The 22,830-nt window shown below is 47.6% G+C and overlaps 2 protein-coding genes across 6 annotated transcripts; both read left to right on the top strand.

Annotated features, from left to right (window-relative positions):
• The first annotated feature begins 1,549 nt into the window (after positions 1 to 1,549).
• On the top strand, positions 1,550 to 4,759 carry TMEM139 (transmembrane protein 139). Of its 3 annotated transcripts, XM_082473282.1 has the most exons (4): positions 1,550 to 1,700; positions 2,125 to 2,173; positions 2,687 to 2,936; positions 3,150 to 4,759. In XM_082473282.1, exons 3-4 carry the CDS (start codon positions 2,704 to 2,706, stop codon positions 3,541 to 3,543), a joined length of 627 nt encoding a protein of 208 aa, XP_082329408.1. In that variant the 5' UTR covers positions 1,550 to 1,700; positions 2,125 to 2,173; positions 2,687 to 2,703; the 3' UTR covers positions 3,544 to 4,759. The 3 variants fall into 3 exon arrangements, with proteins under 3 accessions (XP_082329408.1, XP_082329407.1, XP_082329406.1); XM_082473281.1 differs by lacking the exon at positions 2,125 to 2,173 and having other exon boundaries at positions 1,633 to 1,700; XM_082473280.1 differs by lacking the exon at positions 1,550 to 1,700 and having other exon boundaries at positions 1,715 to 2,173.
• A 266-nt stretch (positions 4,760 to 5,025) lies between these two features.
• Positions 5,026 to 22,544, top strand: CASP2 (caspase 2). Of its 3 annotated transcripts, XM_082473877.1 has the most exons (11): positions 5,028 to 5,197; positions 8,343 to 8,493; positions 8,799 to 8,966; positions 9,126 to 9,207; positions 10,126 to 10,220; positions 10,496 to 10,672; positions 16,325 to 16,453; positions 16,603 to 16,693; positions 19,690 to 19,839; positions 19,981 to 20,090; positions 20,254 to 22,544. In XM_082473877.1, exons 1-11 carry the CDS (start codon positions 5,124 to 5,126, stop codon positions 20,383 to 20,385), a joined length of 1,359 nt encoding a protein of 452 aa, XP_082330003.1. In that variant the 5' UTR covers positions 5,028 to 5,123; the 3' UTR covers positions 20,386 to 22,544. The 3 variants fall into 3 exon arrangements, with proteins under 3 accessions (XP_082330002.1, XP_082330001.1, XP_082330003.1); XM_082473875.1 differs by lacking the exon at positions 10,496 to 10,672 and having other exon boundaries at positions 5,027 to 5,197; XM_082473876.1 differs by lacking the exons at positions 19,690 to 19,839; positions 19,981 to 20,090; positions 20,254 to 22,544 and adding an exon at positions 16,778 to 19,683 and having other exon boundaries at positions 5,026 to 5,197.
• The last annotated feature ends 286 nt before the right edge of the window (positions 22,545 to 22,830 follow it).

Raw genomic sequence — 22,830 nt, forward strand, 5'->3', positions numbered from 1 at the left:
CACTGACGCCCCACCACTACGTACACACACAACCCCAGGCACACTCACTCTCATCCATGTCCTCATTTTGTTCTCCTCCTCTCTCTTCCGCCCCCCCCCCCAACTCCACACATCCTCTGCTGCAGTAGCCCTGGCTGTGCCCCAGGACTGCTACCCCTTCCGTTTGTCCACTAGTAACATTCTGAAGGCAAAGAGTCCAGCCCTGTCTCAAGAACAAAGTACACCTCCAGCACCTGCCTCACCCAGACTTACTGCCAGATCCATAACTGAAAAGAGTGGGTTCCAGAGCTCCAGTCTGTGGTGAGGCCAGGTGGGACGGGAGCCTTCTCATGAGAGCATTCAACTGTGTTCAGTGAGCACCTACCATGTGTCAGGAACTGTGTTAGCTTCAAAGATTCAGGATGGTTGACACTAATCACTCACCTTGAGAAGCTCACGACAGAAGTGTTGCCCAACACAAGTTCCCTTGTCTGCTCCTCAGTGAGGCCCAAGAAGCCCAAAAGTCAGCGTCTGGGGCAGAGAAAAGTTATTGCAAGGGCTGTGCAAGAAGAATGGGCAGCACTTGCTCAAAAGACCTGAACTCCTTGATGGTTTGGGGGAAGAGTTTTTAAAGGCAAAATATGAGGTGAGGGCTGTGATGTGTGCGACTTTCTTCTGATTGGTTGGTGGTGACGTAACACGGCAGTGCTCCAGTAATTTTGTGCTCAGCCTGAAGTTACCATCCTCCACCTGGGAGGGGGCCTTAGCTCCTGTAGAAGAACTCAAGGATAGATTGTTACTATATCCCCTGAGGAGGAACCAGGACTCGGCTTTATCGCAGAACTATTGTTTCTTGACTGCTCCTCCTCGGTTTCTACATTGCCTTACTTCCGTAATTAGAAACTTTGAATCTGCCCTTCGAAACTCAGGGAAAGTCTAGGAGGCTAAAGCCTTTTTCCTACCCACAAGAAACAGGGGACCCAGCAAGGCTTTTGTACCCAGGAGGGCTCCTCAGGGTCCTGCTCAGTTTCAGAAGGAAGGTATGTAAACAGAACGTCACTATATAGCGGGGAAAGGTGTGTGCAGGGGAGGAAGGAACGCCGTGCAAAAGCAGTGGAGACAGTCTCTGCAGCAGGCGGCACCTCGGAGGTGGCCTGTGAAGAATCAAGAGTTAACTGGGCCAAGAAGCATACACACAAACACGTCTTACTGGTCTGCAGAAAACAAGGAACTTACAGAAATGGTACCTTGGCAGCAGAAGCGGGACACATCACTCCATGCCCACAGCGGTGCCTACAGTGTGCAGAGCACTGCGTGATCCGCAGAGATCAAATAAACCGTGGCCTCTGCTCCCAGGCACAAAACGTATCACCTAATATAATGCAAACTGCTCGGGATACCAAGCGCATTGAGAAGGGAGAAGAAATGTGAATTTAACTCTGGTTCGAAGTACAAAGATCACTGGGGGTGAGTTTGGGGAGTACCCTCTTTAGGGCGCTGTAGGGGATGGGTGGAGTAAATAAGAGGCAGAAAAATCAAGGTGGGGCAGTAGTAGAAGTTCAGCCTTCAGCAGAAAAGGGGAGGAGGAATCTCTCGCGCAGGACTGGGGCAGAAAAGTGGGTGGAACCAGTGGGCTCCACCCCGTCTCCTCCTCCCACCCCCCTACCACCTACCTACCTTGCAGTCTGGTGAGACTGGTGAGGGAGGAACTCCTAGCGCTGGTAAGAGGGGCAGGGGGGTCGTGGCTTTGGGGCTGGCATGTAAGGAGGCGGTCTGGCCCCTTTGTAGAATCGGTGACTCCTTCCTCTGCCGAGCTCAGGGAGCTCCTGACAGGCTGGCTGGGGGTAGTGGCCGCCTAGGTGCTGCTGCTGTGTTGCAGGGGAATGAAAAGGCTTCTCCCCACCAGCCTCCCAGCCCCCGTGCTAAAAACTCCAGGCAGGAAACTTGAAATCTGAGTTTACCGAGTGAGGGCCGGTAGAGGGCGGGGGACCGTGACAGACATGGGGCACGGAGAGGTCAAGAATCATCTGGGCCTCTGTCCATTACCCTAGACCTCTGTCTATCGCCTTAGACCTCTGTCTGTAAGATTCTCAGGTAGTTGTGTCCTGTGGCTTTGTTGTGTCTATGTGCACTTTCTCCCTCCAGCTGGAGCGTGGGGCTGACGGGAGGAAATGGGAAGACGGGGTCAAACAGGGTAAGTGGTGCCCTACAGGGTCAGACTGAGGGACTCAGGCTGGGCAGGTGGGCGGTGGACCTTCGATGCAAGCAATAACAAAGGGTGGGGCCTGCCTATCACCTGGATTCCTGAGATGCCGTGAGTACTGAGGCCCCAGGCAGGGCCTGCCCAGGACTGGATCCTGGAATGGGTAGAAATACAGAGCTGGAAGGGAGCCCATAGGGAAGAAGGACAAAAGTAAGGAACGTAGGGCTCTGACATAGTAAACTCACATGAGGGCTGGGAGTCAGAACTCCCGGGCTGGTTTCCTGGCTATTCCACACATACTGATACCCTGGGACAACAGTGTGATCCTAGAGAGAATTCCAGAGCTGAAGGGGACCCTGCAAATCATTTCTTTGGGCCATTTATTTGATTTGAGATTGAAGAAACAAACCCAAACAAATGTGTCTAATATGCTTACTTTGAAATCTAACCCAGCGGTGATGCCAATTGCTAGTTTAGACACAACAGCTGTGTGTCTTTTTGCAGGAGCCTGGGGAGGGGCCATGGTGCCAAGCCAATTGTGGGGGACTCTGGAGAAGCCGCTTTTCTTCCTGTGTTGCACCTCCTTCCTCCTGGGGCTGGCTTTGCTGGGGATACGGCCGGACATCGCCCCTGTTGCTTATTTCTTTCTCACCTTGGGTGGCTTCTTTTTGTTGGCCTGCCTCCTGGCCTGTGTTTTGGAACGGGGGTCTCAATCAATGCAGACCGAGAGCCCAGGGGCCTCAAGCAATGCACGGTGAGTTAAAGGGTGGGCAGGATTGGAGGATTACATGTGGACCCATTCTCCCTGTGTCCCTCTAGACTCTAGGCGGACAGCCTCTGCTTTCCCCTGTCACTGGTAGCAGGGTCAGGGGCTAGTGGAGGGGCCTTTTGCTGGTAGAAGATAGAAAAGGGAAAAAAGGCTTCTTTCAGGAAGCCACTAATGACCTTATTTCTCATCCCCCCTCAGGGACAATGAAGCCTTTGAGGTGCCAACCTACGAAGAGGCCACAGTGTTGGAATCACAGCGCCACCCCCCAGAGGTGGATCAACCACCCTCCTACACCAGTGTTGTAATCCCCCCAGGACTTGAAGTGGGACAGCCTAGCCATCCAGAGGAGCCCAGGAGAGCCAGACTGGACAGGCGAGTGGGCTCAGAGGGGTCTGTGATCTCAGGAAGCCCTGGAAGACCTCCAGTCAGCCTGCGGCTTCGGGGACCACGAGTTGCGTCCACTGTTCCTGATCTGCAGAGCTTGTGGACGCCCCCCAAATTGGAACCTCTTACTCCACCCCCTGCCTATGATGTCAGCTTTGGTCACCTTGATGATGATGTTTTCTATGGAAACAACTGGACACGCCCCTAAAGGACTTTCCCAGGATATATCATCTTTCTGCACCAGACCCACTCATTCATTCGACCAATGCTTCCCAGTGCCTGTTACGTGTCAGGAACTGTGTCTCCACCTGGACGTCACAAATGATGACTTTAACCCAGAGGGGAGTGAGGCTATGGTGAGCCCTTCCCAGTTTTACAGTGGTACATCCCAGAGATGTAGGCGGCACAATTTGAGTCTTCAGGCAATATTCAGCGACCTACCCCATACCTGGTATTTCCAGAGTTAGACTGAGGGTGAGATGAGGAGATTCCAGAGAATCTAGTGAAGGAAGAAAAGAAACAATATCTGAGTGACAGCTCTGTTGCTTCCGTTCCAGGTGCTTTGCCTCTATTAGATCACAAAAATGAGGTATTATTGTCCTCATTTGGAAAACGAGGATCCTAAGGATCAGAAAAAATTGATAATTTGCACAGGGGCACACTGCTAGTAAATAACACACAAATGTCTTGAATTCTGCTCTTCTAATCCCATAGCCCTTGTGTTTTCAATACAAGGCAACAGAAGCCAGTTCATGCACACATCTCTCAATTTCTGTCTTGGTCAGTGGCTGGTGAGGGGTAGAAGACTTCATGTAGACAGAATGGGGGACCAGCTGTGTCTGCAGACAGGGAGTGCTGAGTTGGATCAGGAGTGTGCCCAGCCTCCTAGAGGAGCAGAGCTGATCAAAACTGTGATGGCCCCTGCTCCAGATGGGGAGAAGTTCCTGCCCCGGGGGGCTAGACAGCAGTCCCCAGTGCAGGGTCCCATCCTATCTAGAAGCAGTGGAGTAAACTGCCCCAAGGGGAGGGACATCTGATTCTGAGGATGGGTGGATATGATGGTCAGAAAAGAGAAAACCCGAGGTCCTTGGCGAGGGGTGGTGGAGCATCTAAGGATCCCTCTTGCATCATCTATTATGAAGCCCTGGAAACACCTGCACTGTCTGCAATAGCTTCAGCCTCACCCCTGCGCCTGACCCCGCTGGGTTTTACCCCAGGACGCCCTGCCCTGCTTCCTCAGATCCAAACAGAACACCAGCTTCTCTGTAATCATGTGCTGTGCCTGTGATGCAGGTTTGAGCCAACCATCGCCGACCGACGCTCATTCTTTGCGCGGGTATCTGTCTAGCGCCTTCTAGTGCTGTCCTTGTCCTCCTTACCCTTGTCCCAACAGTTCAACTTTAATAAAGTGAAAAGTCCGGCCACACCCATCTCCATACAGTTCTTGCAACAGGCGGGTGAGGAGAGGTGGGCGGTGCCGGGGAGGGAGCTGTGATTTCCGCGGGAACCGACGACCAATCGGATGGCCGAGTAGGGCGGGGCGGCTCCTCGCTTCCCTTTCCGCCGAGCGCGCTCGCTCACCCCATTGGACAGCGAGTCCACCGAGGGGGCTCTGCGCCTGCGCGCGCTCCGGGGACGACGCGGCCGGCCTCGCGTGGGGGCGGAGCTGGGATAGCAGCGCGCAGGCGCTTTGCGCGCCGGCGGACGGGGGACGGATGCGGAGGACGCGAGGGCTCGCGGTTTGTTTGGGTTGTGGGCGGTGCGCGCACAGCCTGGGAAAAGCGGGAAATGGCGGCGCCGAGCGCGGGTCCCCGGTTCGCCCTCCAGCAAAAGGGGCTGATGACCGCTGATAGGGGGCGCAGGTGAGTGGGGAGGGTCCCAGGGGTCCGTAGTGGGGCCCAGGGAGGGAGACGGGGGTTTCAGGCGTATGGCCCTGGCGCCCCCTCCCCTCGGAGCCCCTGGTAGCCGCGGTGTCCACGCTTCCAGCCAAGGGTGGGAGGCCGGCTGAGCCCTCAAGGGGAGCGCGGGCGGGCGAGCGAATCTCTTCTGGGCCTTGTCCCTCTCGAGCAAAGACTCCCCAGCCTCGATTCTTCCAACCCCGGAGGCTCTGAACCAGGGGAGCTCTTTCCAGTCGTGTCAAATCTCGGTTTCTCTTAAAAGATTCTTTATTCTTTCTTTCCCTCGGTTCCCTTTTGAGGAACTAAACTCTGTACTCATAAAAACTGATGAGACCTGCAGATCTCGGAATTCTGCCTGGTGTGCATTTGTTTCAGATTGAATATATCATGATCCGTATTGCGTTGGGTGTAATGACCAGACTTTCACAGCAGTCAACACAGATTTGGGGGTTTGAGTACTCTGAGACAAGGAGGTTCCCGAGGCTCCGAGTGTGTCTCAGCCTCTGCCCCAGTTAAATCGTATCATGGCAGACATCACCCAGGATAACATATTTTAATGCCTTCCGGTCCAGACCCAGGTGATGAATTGAGGACTTTGGAACCAGAACCTGCAGAAGGACACAGAATCAAGACTTAAGAATCGCCTTTGTGTCCTTTTCTCCACCCCCTTCCCCCTTTCCTGATGTGTCCTAAAGTTCTAGGTGATTGTGGTTGCTTTTGGAAAGTCCGCCTTTGAGACTTTCCCCGTAATATGGAATCCTGCAAGGAGCAGGTGTGTGTAGAATGGATAATGCTTCAGATTAAACCTAATAAGTTATTGATTGAAAGCTCAAGTCTACAACTTAGAGTTAAGAACTGGGAGTCGATTAGTGAATTGTGTGGATGATACTGAGTAGGGAGAGGCGTTTTGAGGGGGGTTCCTAATGGAATGTCAACATTTAAGGGCAGACCAAAGGTCCTGTGAAGGAAACGGGGACCTAGTAAGCAGAGAGGGAAACTGGAGAGAATGGTGTCATGGAAACCAAGGGAGAAGAAAGTTTTAAGGAGAAAATGCTACTGGTAAATTAAGGGGAAAAAGTCGAGTAAACCCACCCCACCATTGGTGTGTATCCTGAGGAAATAAATACCCAGAATCCAGCTGCGATGTTATTTTGCGACTGAACTATTAACACGTATTTTTACCAGAGTTCATACATGTTGTCACTGTTAACTGCTTTGGTGTGTTCCAAGGTGATTCTTTTTGTTTTTTAAAATTAATTAATTAATTTATTTATTTTTGGCTGTGTTGGGTCTTTGTTGCTGTGCTCAGGCTTTCTCTAGTTGTGGCGAGTGGGGTCTACTCATCGTTGTGGTGCGCGGGCTTCTCGTTGCCGTGGCTTCTCTTTGCGGAGCACGGGCTCTAGGCGTGCGGGCTTCAGTAGTTGTGCCACATGGGCTCAGTAGTTGTGGCTCGCGGGCTCTAGAGCACAGGCTCAGTAGTTGTGGCGCACGGGCTTAGTTGCTCCGCGGCACGTGGGATCTTCCCGGACCACGGCTCGAACCCGTGTCCCCTGCATTGGCAGGCGGATTCTTAACCACTGCACCACCAGGGAAACGCCCAGGATGCATTTTAAAATAAGTTTTTTAAGTTATAATCTGAAGCTGGTACCATATTTCTTTCTCACTGCTATCAGGTCCTTACTGTTGTCATGTATTTGGAAACTGTGACTAAGCAGGCTGGCACACCCTGGATTTATATAAATTAGGCACATAGATGTTATACACTGGAAATGGGATTCTTTTTTTTTTTTTGTAACATCTCTATTGGAGTATAATTGCTTTACAATACTGTGTTAGTTTCTGCTTTATAACAAAGTGAATCAGCTATACGTATACATATATCCCCATATCTCCTCCCTCTTGTGTCTCCCTCTCACCCGGAAATGGGATTCTTTTAGTTCATCAACAGAAGCTGAACTCTTTCTAAACGAATAGCAAAACTAAGGAATCCTTGAAATGAAGACATCCCTCGTAAACTAAATTACCAAAATAATTTCGCCTTTACATGCTTTAACTCTTTGAGTGATATCAGGTTATGTTGATTGTTTTCATCGTTGGCATTTATCTACTGTGACTTTCCGTCAGACTTTTTACTTAATTTGGTTCTTATAGGATCCTGGTCATTTCTAGTGTTATTTTGTCACAGGAACTTACCGTTTTAAAAACCACAGTTGTAATTGGTAAAAGTAGGCTCAAGAAAATGTGTGTTTATGTCTGATTTATTTTATGTTGAAGCTGTCCATTGGCTTGAGTTTTTGCCATTGTATTAAATTATTTTATCACAAAGGATTATTTTAGGGCTTCCCTGGTGGCGCAGTGGTTGAGAATCTGCCTGCCAATGCAGGGGACACGGGTTCAAGCCGTGGTCCGGGAAGATCCCACATGCTGTGGAGCAGCTAAGCCCATGTACCACAACTACTGAGCCTGCGCTCTAGAGCCCGCGCGCCACAACTACTGAGCCTGCATGCCGCAACTACTGAAGCCCACGCACCTATAGCCCGTGCTCCACAACAATAGAAGCCACCGCAGTGAGAAGCCCGCACACTGCAGCAAAGAGTAGCCCCCGCTTGCCGCAACTAGAGAAAGCCCGTGCGCAGCAACGAAGACCCAACACAGCCAAAAATAAATAAATAAAATAAATAAATTTATAAAAGAAAAAAAGGATTATTTTAGACTCATATCACTGTCAGCAGCTTAGCTAAATAATGTGAAATGTTTTCTGGAATACTTAATTAAAATTGGTCGGTCAGACGAAGGAATATTCCTTCTTGTGAGTATGTGTACTTGTGTGTGTATTATTTTTGTCACGATAGATATTTCCCCTCGTCAGACCATTCATCTCAGAAGATGGTCTCAGTTGAACATCCTCCATAAAGGATTGTATATCATTTCCTTATGATCAACGTGTTACTGCTTAATACTTCTTTGATTTTAAGCACGTTCAGTAAAATACGTCTGATTTTAGTCATTGTAAGTCCTGTTCTTTATGTTTCTCCTACCCACACCTCTTCCGCTCCGCTTCTCTGTGCCAGATCTTGTACTTGACAGCTTTTCTGTCTTTTATCTGTAGGATATTGGGAGTGTATGGCATGCATCCTGACCATCAGGAAGCTCTAAAAAAGAACCGAGTGGTGCTGGCCAAACAGCTGTTGCTGAGCGAACTGTTAGAACATCTCCTGGAGAAGGACATTATCACCTTGGAAATGAGGGAGCACATTCAGGTATCTGAAGGCAAAAGAGAAAAGCCAAGTAAATATATTAGTTGTAGGAAGAGGAACAGAGCATGGTAAAGTGTGAAAAAGATGTAGTGCTTTACTAAGGAAATGAAAATGCTCTTCTACCCTAGCGCATTTAACAGAAAAGACATATTGTTCAAGAATAATGGGGGAAGGACTTCACACGTACATATTTTTCTGTAAAAGGAGTTCTTGAGATGGATGATGCTGTTACTAGGAAGCTCATCTGGAGAAATAGAATCACAGCTGGATAAGTAAACGTGATTCCATGTTTTATTCTTGTATTGTAGGCCAAGGTGTGCAGTTTCAGCCAGAATGTGGAACTCCTCAACTTGCTGCCCAAGAGGGGCCCCCAGGCTTTTGATGCCTTCTGTGTGGCCCTGAGGGAGACCAAGCAGGGTCACCTGGAGGACCTGTTGCTCACGACCCTGGCTGGTCTTCAGCACATACTCCCACCGGTATGGAGCCCTAGACATGTGGTGTGTTGAGAAGGGTTGGTTTGGTGGGAAAGGCATTTTTGAGACTGTGGTGAAGTGGGGAACAGGACTAGATTTCTGTATTATTTGGACTGGACCAGCTCGCTAAGGCCTGCTACGGTGGGTCCTGCTTTCTTACAGTTGAGCTGCGACTACAACTTGAGTCTCCCTTTCCCGGTGTGTGAGTCCTGTCCCCGCCGCAAGCAGCGCCGCCTGTCTCCAGGTGAGAATGGATGGCGTAAAATGGGTCCCGCAGATTGACTTCTGTTTCCTTGACTGGCATCTGACTTTGCCCTAGTGTGAAGCCTATTTTCCTTCATATTGGAACAGTTTCCTCAGTGAATTCGTTAGGGACCAGCAGGACAGTTTAGATGGGCTATGGGTTGGACCTGTTTTTCTTCCATCATAGATGGTTTTGTTTTTTTTGTTTTTTTTTTTTGTTTTTTTTTTAATTTTTATTTATTTATTTATGGCCGTGTTGGGTCTTTGTTTCTGTGCGAGGACTTTCTCTAGTTGTGGCAAGCGGGGGCCACTCTTCATCGCGGTGCACGGGCCTCTCACTGTCACGGCCTCTCTTGTTGCGGAGCACAGGCTCCCGACGCGCAGGCTCAGTAATTGTGGCTCACGGGCCTAGTTGCTACGCGGCATGTGGGATCTTCCCAGACCAGGGCTCGAACCCGTGTCCCCTGCATTGGCAGGCAGATTCTCAACCACTGCGCCACCAGGGAAGCCCCGTAGATGGTTTTTTAATGGTGATTGGCCCGTGGAGCAACTTGTGCAGGTAGGAAGTCCCTGCACATAATTGGCCTATCTCCTCTGTAAAGCTTAGTTATTTTACGATGAGGAAAGGCTACATCGTGGGCCTCTACCCTGCTGATTGAGTAGCCTAGTGATGAGAACACGGGTTTTATCATACACCCCATTCAGTCATTCACTGAGCTGAGCACCTACTACTATATGCAGGCTAAGTGCAGAGGATCCAGTGGTGAGCAAAAGCAAACAGGGTCTCTGCCCCCATAGAGCTTACAAACAAGGGGAGTGAGCAAGACCAGTAATTATTTAAAGGGTGCCTGAAGTTATAATGAAGTACTAGGATTGCTGTGTAGATTGTATGCTAGTTTTTCTGCTCTCTATGCCGCAGATACCGTGGAACACTCCCTAGACCATGGAGATGGTCCTCCCGGCCTTCAGGTGAAGTCTTGCACTCCTGAGTTTTATCAAACGCACTACCAGCTGGTGAGTCTTGCAAAATGGCAAGAGGAAAAGCATTGGGAAATGAGATACCCTTCCTGGGCATCTGACCTTAGTTTGTGTATACATTTCTTTCCTGCCTTTATTAGTCAGAAGATAATTGCTGATTGAATGTCTTCTGTGGGTATTTCTTTATTTGACCTGGTGGGATTAAGAAGAAGAATGTGGTGCCTTTGTTTTCTTGAAATGCCTCATCTAGTGGGGGAGGCATAGTTTCTGTCCTCAAGAAGCTCATGGTCTAATCGGCCTCCCCTCCCCAGGCCTATAGGTTGCAGTCTCGGCCTCGTGGCCTGGCACTGGTGCTGAGCAACGTGCACTTCACTGGAGAGAAAGACCTGGAATTCCGCTCTGGAGGGGATGTGGACCACAGCACTCTAGTCACCCTCTTCAAGCTCTTGGGCTACAAAGTTCATGTTCTTCTTGACCAGACTGCACAGGTACCCGAGGCAGGACATGCTGACGTGTGCATTAGAGAATGGGACAACACTTGGGGGCCAGAAACGTCCATGCGCCTCTGCCTGCTGGGTTGTGCCTTACTAGAGTAATGTTCTCTCCCTACCTTTTACTTGCTGTGTTCTGCCTCCCATCTTGCAATCTAGTTTAAAAAAAAAAAAAGGGCCTCCTTGGTGGTGCAGTGGTTGAGAATCCGCCTGCCAATGCAGGGGACATCCCACATGCAGCAGAGCAACCAAGCCCGTGTGCCACAGCTACTGAGCCTGTGCTCTAGAGCCCACGAGCCACAACTACTGAGCCCACGTGCCGCAACTACTGAAGCCCGTGTGCCTAGAGCCTGTGCTCCACAATGAGAGAAGCCACCACAATGAGAAGCCCGGTTACCGCAACGAAGAGTAGCCCCCGCTCGCCGCAGCTAGAGAAAAGCCTGTACGCAGCAACGAAGACCCAACGCAGCCAAAAAATAAATAAATAAATAGAAAGAAAATGAAAGAAAAGAGAGAAAGGATTCAGGCCAGCCGGCTGCCTGGGTGTTGACTTCTCAGGGTGGCTGTGCACTCCGAGTCAGAATAGTCCAGGGTCGGGTTCTCGCGTTTACATGCTCAGCAACTAGATTCCCAGTCCCTCAGGAGCTGAGATACTGATATGCACCCAACCAACTAAGAAGAGATATTTATAAGTCAGGGTTACACAGGACAGTGACTTCTTGGTCGACGTTGCTGCTTAGGAGTCCAGTTCTCAAGATTACGTTGGCAGTTAAAATTCTTACAAATGAAAGTTTGCTAGAATTGTCCTTGTAAATACTGTTTTGTGGTCATTTCATGAATTAACCTATTCTTTTTTTTTTCCTTTGGGCTGTGTTGGGTCTTTGTTGCTGCGCGCAGGCTTCCTCTAGTTGCGGCGAGCGGGAGCTACTCTTTGTTGCAGTGTGCAGGCTTCTCATTGTGGTGTCTTCTCTTGGTGCGGAGCACGGGCTCTAGGCGCGTGGGATTCAGTAGTTGTGGCTCACGGGCTCTAGAGCACAGGCTCAGTAGTTGTGGCGCACGAGCTTAGTTGCTCCATGGCATGTGGGATCTTCCCAGACCAGGGCTCGAACCCATGTCCCCTGCATTGGCAGGCGGATTCTTAACCACTACGCCACCAGGGGAGTCCCTAACATAACCTATTCTTATCAGTTGTGTGGCCACAAGACAGATCTTAGCATAGATTACTTCTGAACTAGATTCCTGCAGGTCATACGCATTTTTGTTATGAGTTAGTCCCCTTTAGCCTCAATTACCGGGCTGTACCACTGACTTTGTTACCTTTAGGTAGTTCTGTTTTGAAATTGAAAATAGTCCATTGGTAAATTAGTACTAATTCTTTATTTTGATTCCAGAATAATAGTGCTTTCCTAAACTTGCCTTTGGGAATATCCGTGGTAAAATTAAGGTTTCTAGAAGATTCTCTTTGGTCTATTGAGGTAGCGTGGTCAGCATTGTCTGTGGTCTTCATTTCTATTTCTCAGCTGTCTTGCTTCTGTGAGAATAATTATGTATTTGCTAAATTTTGGGTAAGTCCAGATTCATTGGTAGGGACCTGAATGTTGTTCTTTACATGCTATTACCAGCTTCCCAATAATAGCTCAGGCAAAGAAGTAAACCCACCCTTGCTTCAAAGCCATGGCTGGAACAGCTCCTTTCTACATCAAGTATTCACGTAGGTTATATGCTTTCCTGAGAGATCTGCTGGGCATGAAGGGAATAAAGGTGGGACAACAGCTGTAATTCTTACAGAGGGAATCCTGTTAGGTCACTTAACAAAATGAATGCTATTTACATTTCTTTACAGCTTTTGGTCTAGTCATTTTTTTTACTAGGAATTTATTATGTCATGGTTTTCCAAATGTTATGCAGTTGATAAGGGATTTTATGTGCTTGATAGTTAAAGATACATCACTAAGCACCAGGTCAGCTGTGTACTACTGATTCTTATCTTAGAGACAGTAGCTTTGATGGGCCTATGGGCCCACTTCACAAATGCCATTCCCTGATGCAGATTCCAGGACCTGTTGGATTCTGATTCTCTGGTTATGTTGTTCTATAACTTGAATTGCAGTGGAGTTCAATTTTGAGCACCTTATAACAGGGGGCAACTATGTTAGCTGCCAGAGATTTTTTTAAATGTGGACCTTGAGTTCAAGGGACCTCAGTTAGATGAGGGAGTATTGACATCAGTTTAATAAAAAAAAAAAGGCACATCCCCTTATTTCCTAAGGACAACAGAAGACTGGAGACAGTGTCTTCTACAGTAGTTAAGAGGAAGAAACCATCACCTGGGTAGATGTGGTCAGAAGGATAAGTGGAGGATGTGAGACTTAGGCTGCCCATGAAGGATGGAAGCTACTGAGGCAGAGAGGAGGAGTGAAGGGGTCCTACGCGGGGAGAACAGCATACAGATTAGATATGTGTGTGTTAGGGACCTTGTGGGTGAACCAAATGTCTAGGGCACAGGAGTTCCAAAAATGAGAGTGGAGAAAAAGGGACCAGAATGCACAGGGCCTTGAATGTCTTCCCAAAGGAATTGGACTTCCTTGTGTTGACATTAGAACATCGTTAGTAGTTTTTGAATAGAAAGGTGATGCATTCACAGTGATGATTCAGGGAGATTAATATGACAGTAATGAATTAGGTAGAGACCAGTGGCAGGGAATACAGTTTGGAGTTAATATCATAAAGCCAGTATGAGATGGTGGGGGCCTGGACGGGATAGTGGAACAAAAGGAAAAGAATATATGTGAAAAATAGTATAACGGCATGATTGTACTGTCAGTGCTTTGGGATTAAATAACTACCTATGGAAGAAGATGGAAAACGTAATGAATTGAGAGCCTCAGAGGAAGTCAGGACCAAAGATGTAAATTTGGGAACTACTTGTGTAGGAAAAAGACTTTAAGTAATGAGAGATTATGATCTTTGAGAAAAAGCAAAAGGGCTAGGACTGAACCTTCGGGATGTCACCCTCCATGTATCCTAGTCCTCAGCTCTGGAGATTCAGAAACATGAGGAGGACGTTGCAGAATCAATTTCTGACAGTGGCCAATCGAACTTTCAGATGCAGTTAAAACCAGGTAGCGACAGTGGGTGTGATAATTTGGTGCACTAGGCATCTGTACAGGATACTATCTTTCTGATACAACATCTCAAGAGGCTCAATTCTTCTTTTTTTTTAAACTTTTTGGCCATGCCACAAGGCATGCAGGATCTTAGTTCCCCGACCAGGGATTGAACCTGTGCTCCCTGCAGTGGAAGCGTGGAGTCCTAACCACTGGACCTCAGGGGAAGTCCCTCAAGTCTTTTATATAATTATTTGGTGAGCAAAGAGACAGAACCAAGAAAATTCAGATCCTCTTTTTCTCCCCGTATTATTCCTTTTTGCTTTAGAGATAATTCCATTTAAAAATTGGAGCTAGTGTAGTCTCAGAGAATCATTTCGCCTGACAGCGCTGGAGAGCACGCTGGTACCCTCACCGCTCATGGAGGTGTTCAGTGCTCTGTTCATCGTCAGAGTCTTTTCTTCTTGCACCGACCTCATGAGTTTTACTAGTTCTAGAATTACAGTTTATTGTATGTTAGGAAGTGAGACACACTTTAAAGGGGCAGATGTCCTTTCACCATGTGGTGGGATTGGTTTGTAACTTGCATTTGGTTCCAGACGGCTTTGAGGGTGTAGGGGCAAGCTATGGGTCCTCTCTGGAAAATGCAGCTGCCAGTAAAATTTTGGGTATCATTTCAGGGAGTTCACAGGTTATTCTCTTCTTCTGTGTCCCCCAGCCAAAAACACATGGAAGCGTTAAGAGCCCTGCTATTTATAGAAGTTCTGTAATTTTATCAGAGATAGATCTAGAGATCCTATTTTAAGCTATGCTACTTTCGGAAGAATTCCCCCAAATGACTAACCCCCATTTATTGAATGGTTTAATCTTATTAAATTCAGTTACAAAGCCCGTGTGTTCTTAACTTTGGGCTTTGTTGTCTTCTATGTGCTGACCTAGTAATCTCACTTAAGTTCAAAATGCTCCTGAGTGCCTAACCTGTATATTTATTCCCTTCTTGGAGCAAAATGAACTTCACCGATTCCATGTTAAATTCTGTTACAGTCAACTCCAGAGGAGCAGTCATACTTATGTAGACTCTTGAGATGATATATTCTTAAAATGATTGAGTTTTGGATATCTTTTATTACCTTAAGATCTCCAATATTATGGTTGGGTTCTGTTTGCTCAGAAAATACACATGCTCTTTCAGCACAGCCAGTTTCTCCATTTCCAGTGAAATTGCAGACTTTCAAGTCTCTTATTAAGTCTCAATTATGTGCATACAGAACTATTCCAAACAGATAAGCAGTTCTCAAACGTTAGCACATCAGAATTACCTGGAGGGCTAGTGAAAACACAGTTTGCTGGGGGCCAAGACTTTGCAGTTCTTACAGGTTCCCAGGTGATGCTGACGCTGCTCTTTTACGGGCCACACTTGGAGAACCACCGCAACGTATTGTACAAGTGTGTGTTTTATTGGGGGCTGTGTATGGACTGTTAGATGTATGTGTACTATAAATGTTCTGCCTAGAGAGCATATTCTTCATTATATTTTGATCAAGTTCATAGTAAAATGAGCTTGTTTTCTCTCTGCTCATCTCAGAGACAATCCAGACATCTTGAGTTGTAGAGGGAGACATAGGTTTAAAAGTTTGTATCATATTATTATACTGTTAGGTATAATGCTTCAGTTAGAGTGTTATTGATATATGGCAGTCTAGTGCAAGATCAAAAAGATTCTTAAGTTAGACTACACGGTTTCTTTGAAAAAAATAATATTGTTACCCTTCATTAGACAAGCACATTGTAATGGCAGATCTTTGCAATATGTGCCAGACATAGTGATAAGTCCTTTCTATGCCATATCTCATTTAATCTTTACAAACTTGGAGGAAATTTACGCTTAATTGTCTTACAAAATGGGTATTAGAGCCTTGAGGGGCTAAATAACTTGTTCTAATTTATGAACCTAGGGATCCAACTTAGGTCTGTCTGATCCCTTAGCCCATATATGTAGTCATGACCCTGTACAGAATCCTCCATAGAGTGTCTTCCTCCATGGACAAAGCGTTTTATACAGACATCATCACTGTCTCTGGGAACTTAAATTCTCAGACAGAAAATAGCAAAGAAGTACTGCTGTTCTCTACTCTCACGATCCTGTGAGCCCTCTGTCACACAGCAGTTCCTGTAGCTGTTACAGTTTACCTGGCGGTCCCCCTTGTGCCACTTATAAGGGCATATGCTCTGAAGAAGGATCAGGTTGATGATTGGAGAATGGATAAAGTTAACTAGCTCGTGCATACTTAGCTTCATTAATAACTTGCTTTAATCCAGGAGTTCTTAACATACCTCAGTGAGTCTGTGAATTGTAAAATTATATTCAGAATTTTGTCTGAAGTCATGCAGTTTCCTGGTGCATCTCTGACTTCACTTATTATTGACCACAGGAAAGTAGGGAACACACTGTACCTTCTAATAGCTTAGGGTTTCAGACACTGAAGAAAAGCTTACATTGGTGCTGACTAGTGAACAACGCTAAAAGGTGTCTTTCTTCTAGGAAATGCAAGAGAAGCTCCGGAATTTTGCCCAGCTACCCGCTCACCGTGTCACGGACTCCTGCATAGTGGCGCTCCTCTCGCACGGTGTGGAGGGCGGTGTCTATGGCGTGGATGGCACACTGCTTCAGGTGCGTGCCATCCCGTGGCCGCAGCTCTGCAAGCTGGGCCGCTTCACCTCCTGCCTGCCCCTCTCTCCAGTGATGGCTGCTGTTGTGTGTAGGACTCAGGAGGTCCCACTGACCACCAACCTCCCCTCTCCCTTATTTGTTTCTGGCAGCTACAAGAGGTTTTTCGGCTCTTTGACAATGCCAACTGCCCGAGCCTACAGAACAAACCGAAAATGTTCTTCATCCAGGCGTGCCGTGGAGGTGAGTGCCCTGGCAGACCAGCACCTGGGTGTGGCTCCTGGGCAGCCTCCCACCAGCTCTCACTTTCCTGTTTGCTCCTCTCAGGTGCTATTGGATCCCTTGGGCACCTCCTTCTGTTCCCTGCTGCCACCGCCTCTCTTGCTCTGTAAGTGTCTCCCGATGCATGGGGTGTGCTGGGACTTGGGCAGCCCATGGCTCCCAGGTTGGTCAGCTCTCTGTGCACTGCCACGTCCCGTCCTCCAGACGCCCTTTACCAGTGTCTTCGCCTTCCTTCCTGAGGACGCTTCCTTCTCTCTGTGCTTATTAACCCTGATGCGCTGTTTTGGTTACTCATTCCACTTAAGGATTTTCCGGCTGTCTCTGCTTTGTAGCCCTCTCACTTTATCCTCTTCCTCTTTTTTTTCTCCACCTCTCCTCCCCCTTTCCACTTTCTCCCTTTACTTCTCGTCTCACCTACACTCCATTCTTGTCTCCTCCCTCCTCTGCGTCACTCACGGGTCGTGCAGGCAAGCGGCGCAGAAGCCCCGTGTCGGCCTTTGGCTCGTGCTCTTCTGTGAGCTGCTTCCGTCGCTCTTCTTTCTTGCACGCCGTCTCTTTTACCCCTTGCAGAGCCAGGACTCCCCGACTAGGCTCAGAAGACATGGAGGCCTGCTTCTCATCTTGGAGGAAAACAGTAATCATTCAAAGCTCTAAATGCGGAGTCAAATTCTGCCTCTACCACTGACTAGTTATGTCAAGTTAGAGGAGTTGCTCGATGTCCCTGCACCTTCGTTTTCCTCAGTATAAAATGTAGATAATCATCAGACCTACTTCATAAGGTCAGGCTGTTGTGATGATTAAGTGAAATGGTTCATATGAAGGACTTACTTAGCACAGTACCTGGCTCATAGGACATCCACGGAAAATGCCACCTCTGACTGTTAGGACGTGATCCGTGCCCTTAAGGGGCTTGTAGTTTGATTTAAAGGTCAGTTTGTCCAAACATTCAAATAATACATTTTTTACATGGGTGTGGAGTAGCGGATAGATCCTTTCAGGGAAAAGGGGGGAATGCAATATGACAAGCATACCAAGATTAAAAAGATATCCCCCTTCCCCCCCCCCCCAAAAAAAAGGTGTGCTGAGCCAGAAGTATGCCCGAATCTAATTTAAAAACGGAGCATCTGCATCAGTCACATGTAATGAGATGTGGCTGACCACGTGATAATAAACCTTGGCTACAGCTGAGATTTTGGACTTTGGGCTTTGACAGATAATAGTACAGAGCTATTGGGAGCTTAAGTAAGAAATAATGCGATAAATTTTTTTTTCAGGACGATTACCATGGCAGGGAACAGTGCTAAGAAAAGAGTATGTGCAGGCAGGAACTTACTTTTTTATGCACCTGCTGTATCCCCAGGCTCAGAGCACTACGTGATATGTAGTAGCACTTCATAAATATTGGATGAATGGATGGAAATTAATCTGCCTGAAAAGCGTAGCAATAATATAAAAAGCATATATGGGGATACTGTGAAAAAAGCCATTTATTGATTAATAGATCTGAGACACAAAGGCAAGGGAGGAGCCTCCTTTCTCTTGAGGGACACATTCAGTCTCCTTTCTCTTGAGGGACACATTCCTATTTCCTTTAGGAGGTGTCACTAGCAAAATAAAAGGAAATAAACATGTTCATGATCATTTTCTCCTATGTTCAGAGATTATATACAAATACTAGACCTGGATAGGAAAGAATTGCTCTCTTCTGAGCTAACGTGAATCTTCTCTCTAAAATTAAATCCTTCAAGGCATGACCAGTAGCCAGCTGTTCCTTTGAAAGCCTGAGCTCAACTGTCTTCTGCTGTATTTAGTTAACATAATTGATGCCTGTAAGAAGGACCGCCCCACCCCGGTTGACTGGCTCCTAAACTGGAGTGTAAGCTCCAGAAGGGCAGGGACTTGTTCTTCACTGTATCCCTAGGGCTTCAGACAGAAGCAGTGCCTGGCATATGGCAGTTGCTCAATAAATTTTTATTGGATCAGTGAATCCTGGTCATTTTCTGCACAGATCTTTAAGCTTCACTCCCGTTTTAGGCTGTCTTGGGTGTCATACGGAGCAGGAGATGTAAAAAAAAGCATACTTAGTCTTTTACCTTTGGCATGACAAGCTGTGTGTCCTTATGTCTCTCTCCTACCACCCCCAAAACAGTAGCATCAGAAAAAGAACATGTCTCGGGGTAGATAAGGCCTAGGTCAGGAGGTTGGGCATGTGCTCAGGGTATGTTGAGAATCTACTGCTAATATTGAATAATGGTGTTCTTTTTACATTGTGTAGGAGAAAATAGTCAAATTATCCCAATTTTAAGTTTCTTTAAATTTCTCTTAAATTTTGCACGCCAGCTACAATTTGGCTTATGAAATTAATAAACAAGTAATAAGTGATTTAAAAATACCCAAACACCCTGAGAACAGCTGATCATGCTTAGTTTTATAATTTTTTTATTGATACATAGATTTGAGGTTGTAGTTTTCATATAGCGTAAATGTAGTAATCATATTTTTGGTTTATTTTTTTTTTCTTATATAATAAGACTAAATATATCAATATTTTATTGTGTATTGCAATAAGGAGCACTTTGACTTCCAGGAATATTGACAATTGAACAAGTGAATCATGGACACAGATGGCTGTTCATTCTGTTTACAAGGAGTATTTGATTCAGCACTTTCCCTGTCTTACACAGAGTGGACAAAGCTCAGACTGTGTATATGTGCATGTGCTTGGGCACAGTGTCCGGCCTGTCATGGGCACCCTCTGTGTGATCGGTGTACTCTGGCAGAGGAATGGGAGTAATGGCGTTTGTTTGTTTGTTTGTTTTTTAATTCATCAGCCACAGGTTGGAGGCAACACCTGGAAATGGTTCTTCCCAGTCAAGGTTGCAGGGAACTCGGGCTTGCCTGTGACAGGCCCAAGAGAGGAAATAACATCTTTGTCCACTCTGTCTGCCTTTGTACAGATGAAACGGATCGTGGGGTCGACCAGCAAGACGGGAAGAACCATGAGAGGTCCCCTGAGTGCGAGGAGAGCGATGCCAGTAAAGAGGAGGGGCTGAAGATGCGACTACCCACTCGCTCGGACATGATTTGTGGCTACGCCTGCCTCAGAGGTATCGTGAGTTCCAAAGGAGAGATCCAAAAGGTGGCCGCCTCTCTCTGACTGGGGAGGGAGCGTGTGCCGGTGAGGTCCGTCCAGCTGTGTGAGGGTGCCCGGGACCTTCCCTGTGCGCTCACTGCTGTCCTGGTTGCAGGGACCGCTGCCATGCGCAACACCAAGCGGGGCTCCTGGTACGTGGAGGCCCTCGCTCAGGTGTTCTCTGAGAGGGCCTGTGACAAGCATGTGGCCGACATGCTCGTGGAGGTAAGTCGGCTCAGTGGCGCCTGGAACCTTCTGCATCCCCGCGCCGTTCTACCTTGCTCCGCCCTTGCCCTGTTTTTCACAGCCTCCCTACCCTTTCTCTTCTGCTGGGATCATGGAAACACCCGATTCTCAAACCGTGGGCCCTGGGTTTCTGCCTTTGCAGGTGAATGCGCTCATCAAGGAGCGTGAAGGCTACGCCCCGGGCACGGAGTTCCACCGATGCAAGGAGATGTCCGAGTACTGTAGCACTCTGTGCCGCCACCTCTATCTCTTCCCGGGACACCCTCCCACGTGATGCCACCTCCCATCACCCATGCCACGTGGAGGCTGCTGGACCACAGGAGGCGTGATAGAGCCGCCTCTCTCCAGGATGCACGGTTTCTGTCCCTCCCCCTCAGGGATTGGGAATCTCCCAGGCTCCTTTCACACGCCCATCATCTCCGCCCTTGACCTCGGACTGCAGGCCGGCTCCTCCCATGGGAGGCTCTCTCCCTGTGGAACCAGCTCCCTGTGGTTGGACTTGTTGCCAGGAGCATTTGGCCTCAGTTGAGGGACCTGGCAAATGATGTTATGAGCATAGTGTCTCGATGGGGAGAGGGCATGTGGATTTCCTCGATGTGTGTTCAGTTTCTGCCCCCAGGGCTCTTGTAGGAAGCGTTTGGTGATTGCTTTTATTACTTTAGTTGAGATGTCTCAGAGGTCATCTCCCATCTTTTCTGTCACATCCCAGCCCCATTTGTCTCAGAGTGAGAGTTTGGAAGGTGTCCTGGTTTAACATAGACCTTTTTCATTTGGTTTCAAAAGGCCAAGCAGGACAGGAGTCACTCTCTGCTCCTGTGGGTGGGCCCTTACCTGTGCATTCATTCCCTTCAGTTCCAGAATGTCGCCCCCTGGAAGGACCGTCTTCTCAACTCCACTCTTGGCTCCTTGGGGCTCAGGGAATCCAGCGTTCAATGGAGGTTAGGGTTTGGATGCCTTGTATCTGTTACTTGTTGATCTTTACCCTTGGAAGTTTCAAAGATCTTTTAATTGGTTGTTCTCTCTCTGAGCTTTGTACCTGAAATGAGCCTTGCAGGGAGTGTCAGCAGAGGCAGATAAGAGTGGTGTGCTTGCTCATACTTTGTAATCTGTCCCCTTATCCTCGTTTTTCTTCCTATGAAGTGTCCCCTCTATAAAAGCTTCCTAGTTGTTATCTCCCTGCTTCCTGTTTCTCCCCTCTTTACCTTCATCTCATCCTGTTTACTGCTGCCACCAACTCTGTCTAAAGTACTGCTTAATTGGATCATTTAGCTGCTCAAGGATGTGACGTACTACCTTGTTCCCTCTTTCTGCTTCAGTATTAAATCCCCTCTTGATTTTATGTGGCCTATTTCCCCTTCCCGTTATGACTCTCCATTTCAGGGAGACCAGTGCTATATATGTTATTTGTTCACCCTAGAAGCCATCTTTATCTGTGCTTTTATGAAACTTCCCTGTTCTTAAAGACCTTCTTTTTTGCTGCTGTTCTTGCCCCTTTCAATCCAGTCTCTGTATGACAGATTTTGGTTCGGGTTTTTAAATATAAATCTAATGCTGTTACTCCCCTGCTTGGAACCCTCTGGTTTCCTATCACACCTCAAATAAAATCCAGACTCTACCTTGGCCTGCAGGGCCTCATTAAGTGCTGATTTCCCTGTAAGCAACAGCCCACTGCCGTCCTCAGTTTCTCAAACATTCTGAGGTCTTTCCTGCCCTAGGCCATCAGACACTCTTCCAGGGTCCACTGAGCTCCACTCCTCACCACTCTTGGCTCTGGTGGCTTCTTTCTTTATCCTTCGAGTCTGAGCTTAAATGCCACCTTTTCGTGGAGGCCTTCCCAGGCCATTCTGTCTCTAAGAATCACGTTTCTTTATTACTGTGTCCTGTTTAATGCCCCTTATTGCACTTATCACAATGCATAATCATCAAATAGCGTGCTTCACTTGTTCATTCCTGTCTCCACTTTAAGCTCCATGAGAGCAGAAACCTTGTCTCTTTTGTTCACTAATACGTACCCAGTGCCTGGCATGTCGTAGGTCTTCAATAAATGTTTGCGGAAGGAAGGAAACAACCCTAGCTAGACTCCTACATTTTGACAAAATTTCCCTTTTGGCAAAATACCCAGTTTAGTATTTGTACTCTGTATTTTCCCACGTGTTTTGTTTTATCCACTCGAATTATTGGCTCCTGAAGACAGAGGTCACACGTAGGACAACTTCTTCCACACCTCCCGCGGTGCCGGGCACCGTGCTTAGCTCTCGTAGTTCAGGTGCTCAGTGAATACTTGTTCTGCAGGGGTTCGGGAACTTGTTGCCAAGTCCTGCCCTTGGCTCAGTATCGTATGGAAGTATTTGGGTGACAGAACCTTTCCTCTTCCCACTGCCAGGATTTTGTATTGCCATCTGGTGCCAAATAAACACTCATATTTATTACTGATGTGTGCCTGATGTCTCTGTAGATAATCTGTGTTCTGAAGCCCACTTGCTTCCATTGCCTTAGCTTCTTACAGCGTCCCTCACCACCTCACAAGGCATACCCAGAGCTGAACACCTCTTGTTTTGCTGCCAGATCTTTTTTATACAACTAGATCCACACCTCGAATGAGCCCATCTCCATTGTCGTGGCCACAGGCAACTGCCCAAAATATGGCTCCCAGCACTGGGATTCCTCATGGTCAGAAGAGATGGAAGAGTCATTGGCAAGCAGTGTTGGTTCTGGATTG

Source organism: Balaenoptera physalus (assembly GCF_965194825.1).
Source record: "Balaenoptera physalus genome assembly, chromosome: 8".
NCBI classification, from domain to species: Eukaryota; Metazoa; Chordata; class Mammalia; order Artiodactyla; family Balaenopteridae; genus Balaenoptera; species Balaenoptera physalus.

Bases quoted from the DNA above. Each gene is read 5' to 3' on its own strand.
- TMEM139 (XM_082473280.1), top strand. From the start codon at position 2,104: ATGTGCACTTTCTCCCTCCAGCTGGAGCGTGGGGCTGACGGGAGGAAA. The intron at 2,174-2,686 runs GTAAGTGGTGCC...GTCTTTTTGCAG, and splicing joins GGAAGACGGGGTCAAACAGG to GAGCCTGGGGAGGGGCCATG. The intron at 2,937-3,149 runs GTGAGTTAAAGG...ATCCCCCCTCAG, and splicing joins GGGGCCTCAAGCAATGCACG to GGACAATGAAGCCTTTGAGG.
- CASP2 (XM_082473877.1), top strand. From the start codon at position 5,124: ATGGCGGCGCCGAGCGCGGGTCCCCGGTTCGCCCTCCAGCAAAAGGGG. The intron at 10,673-16,324 runs GTACCCGAGGCA...TCTTTCTTCTAG, and splicing joins TTCTTGACCAGACTGCACAG to GAAATGCAAGAGAAGCTCCG. The intron at 20,091-20,253 runs GTAAGTCGGCTC...CTGCCTTTGCAG, and splicing joins TGGCCGACATGCTCGTGGAG to GTGAATGCGCTCATCAAGGA.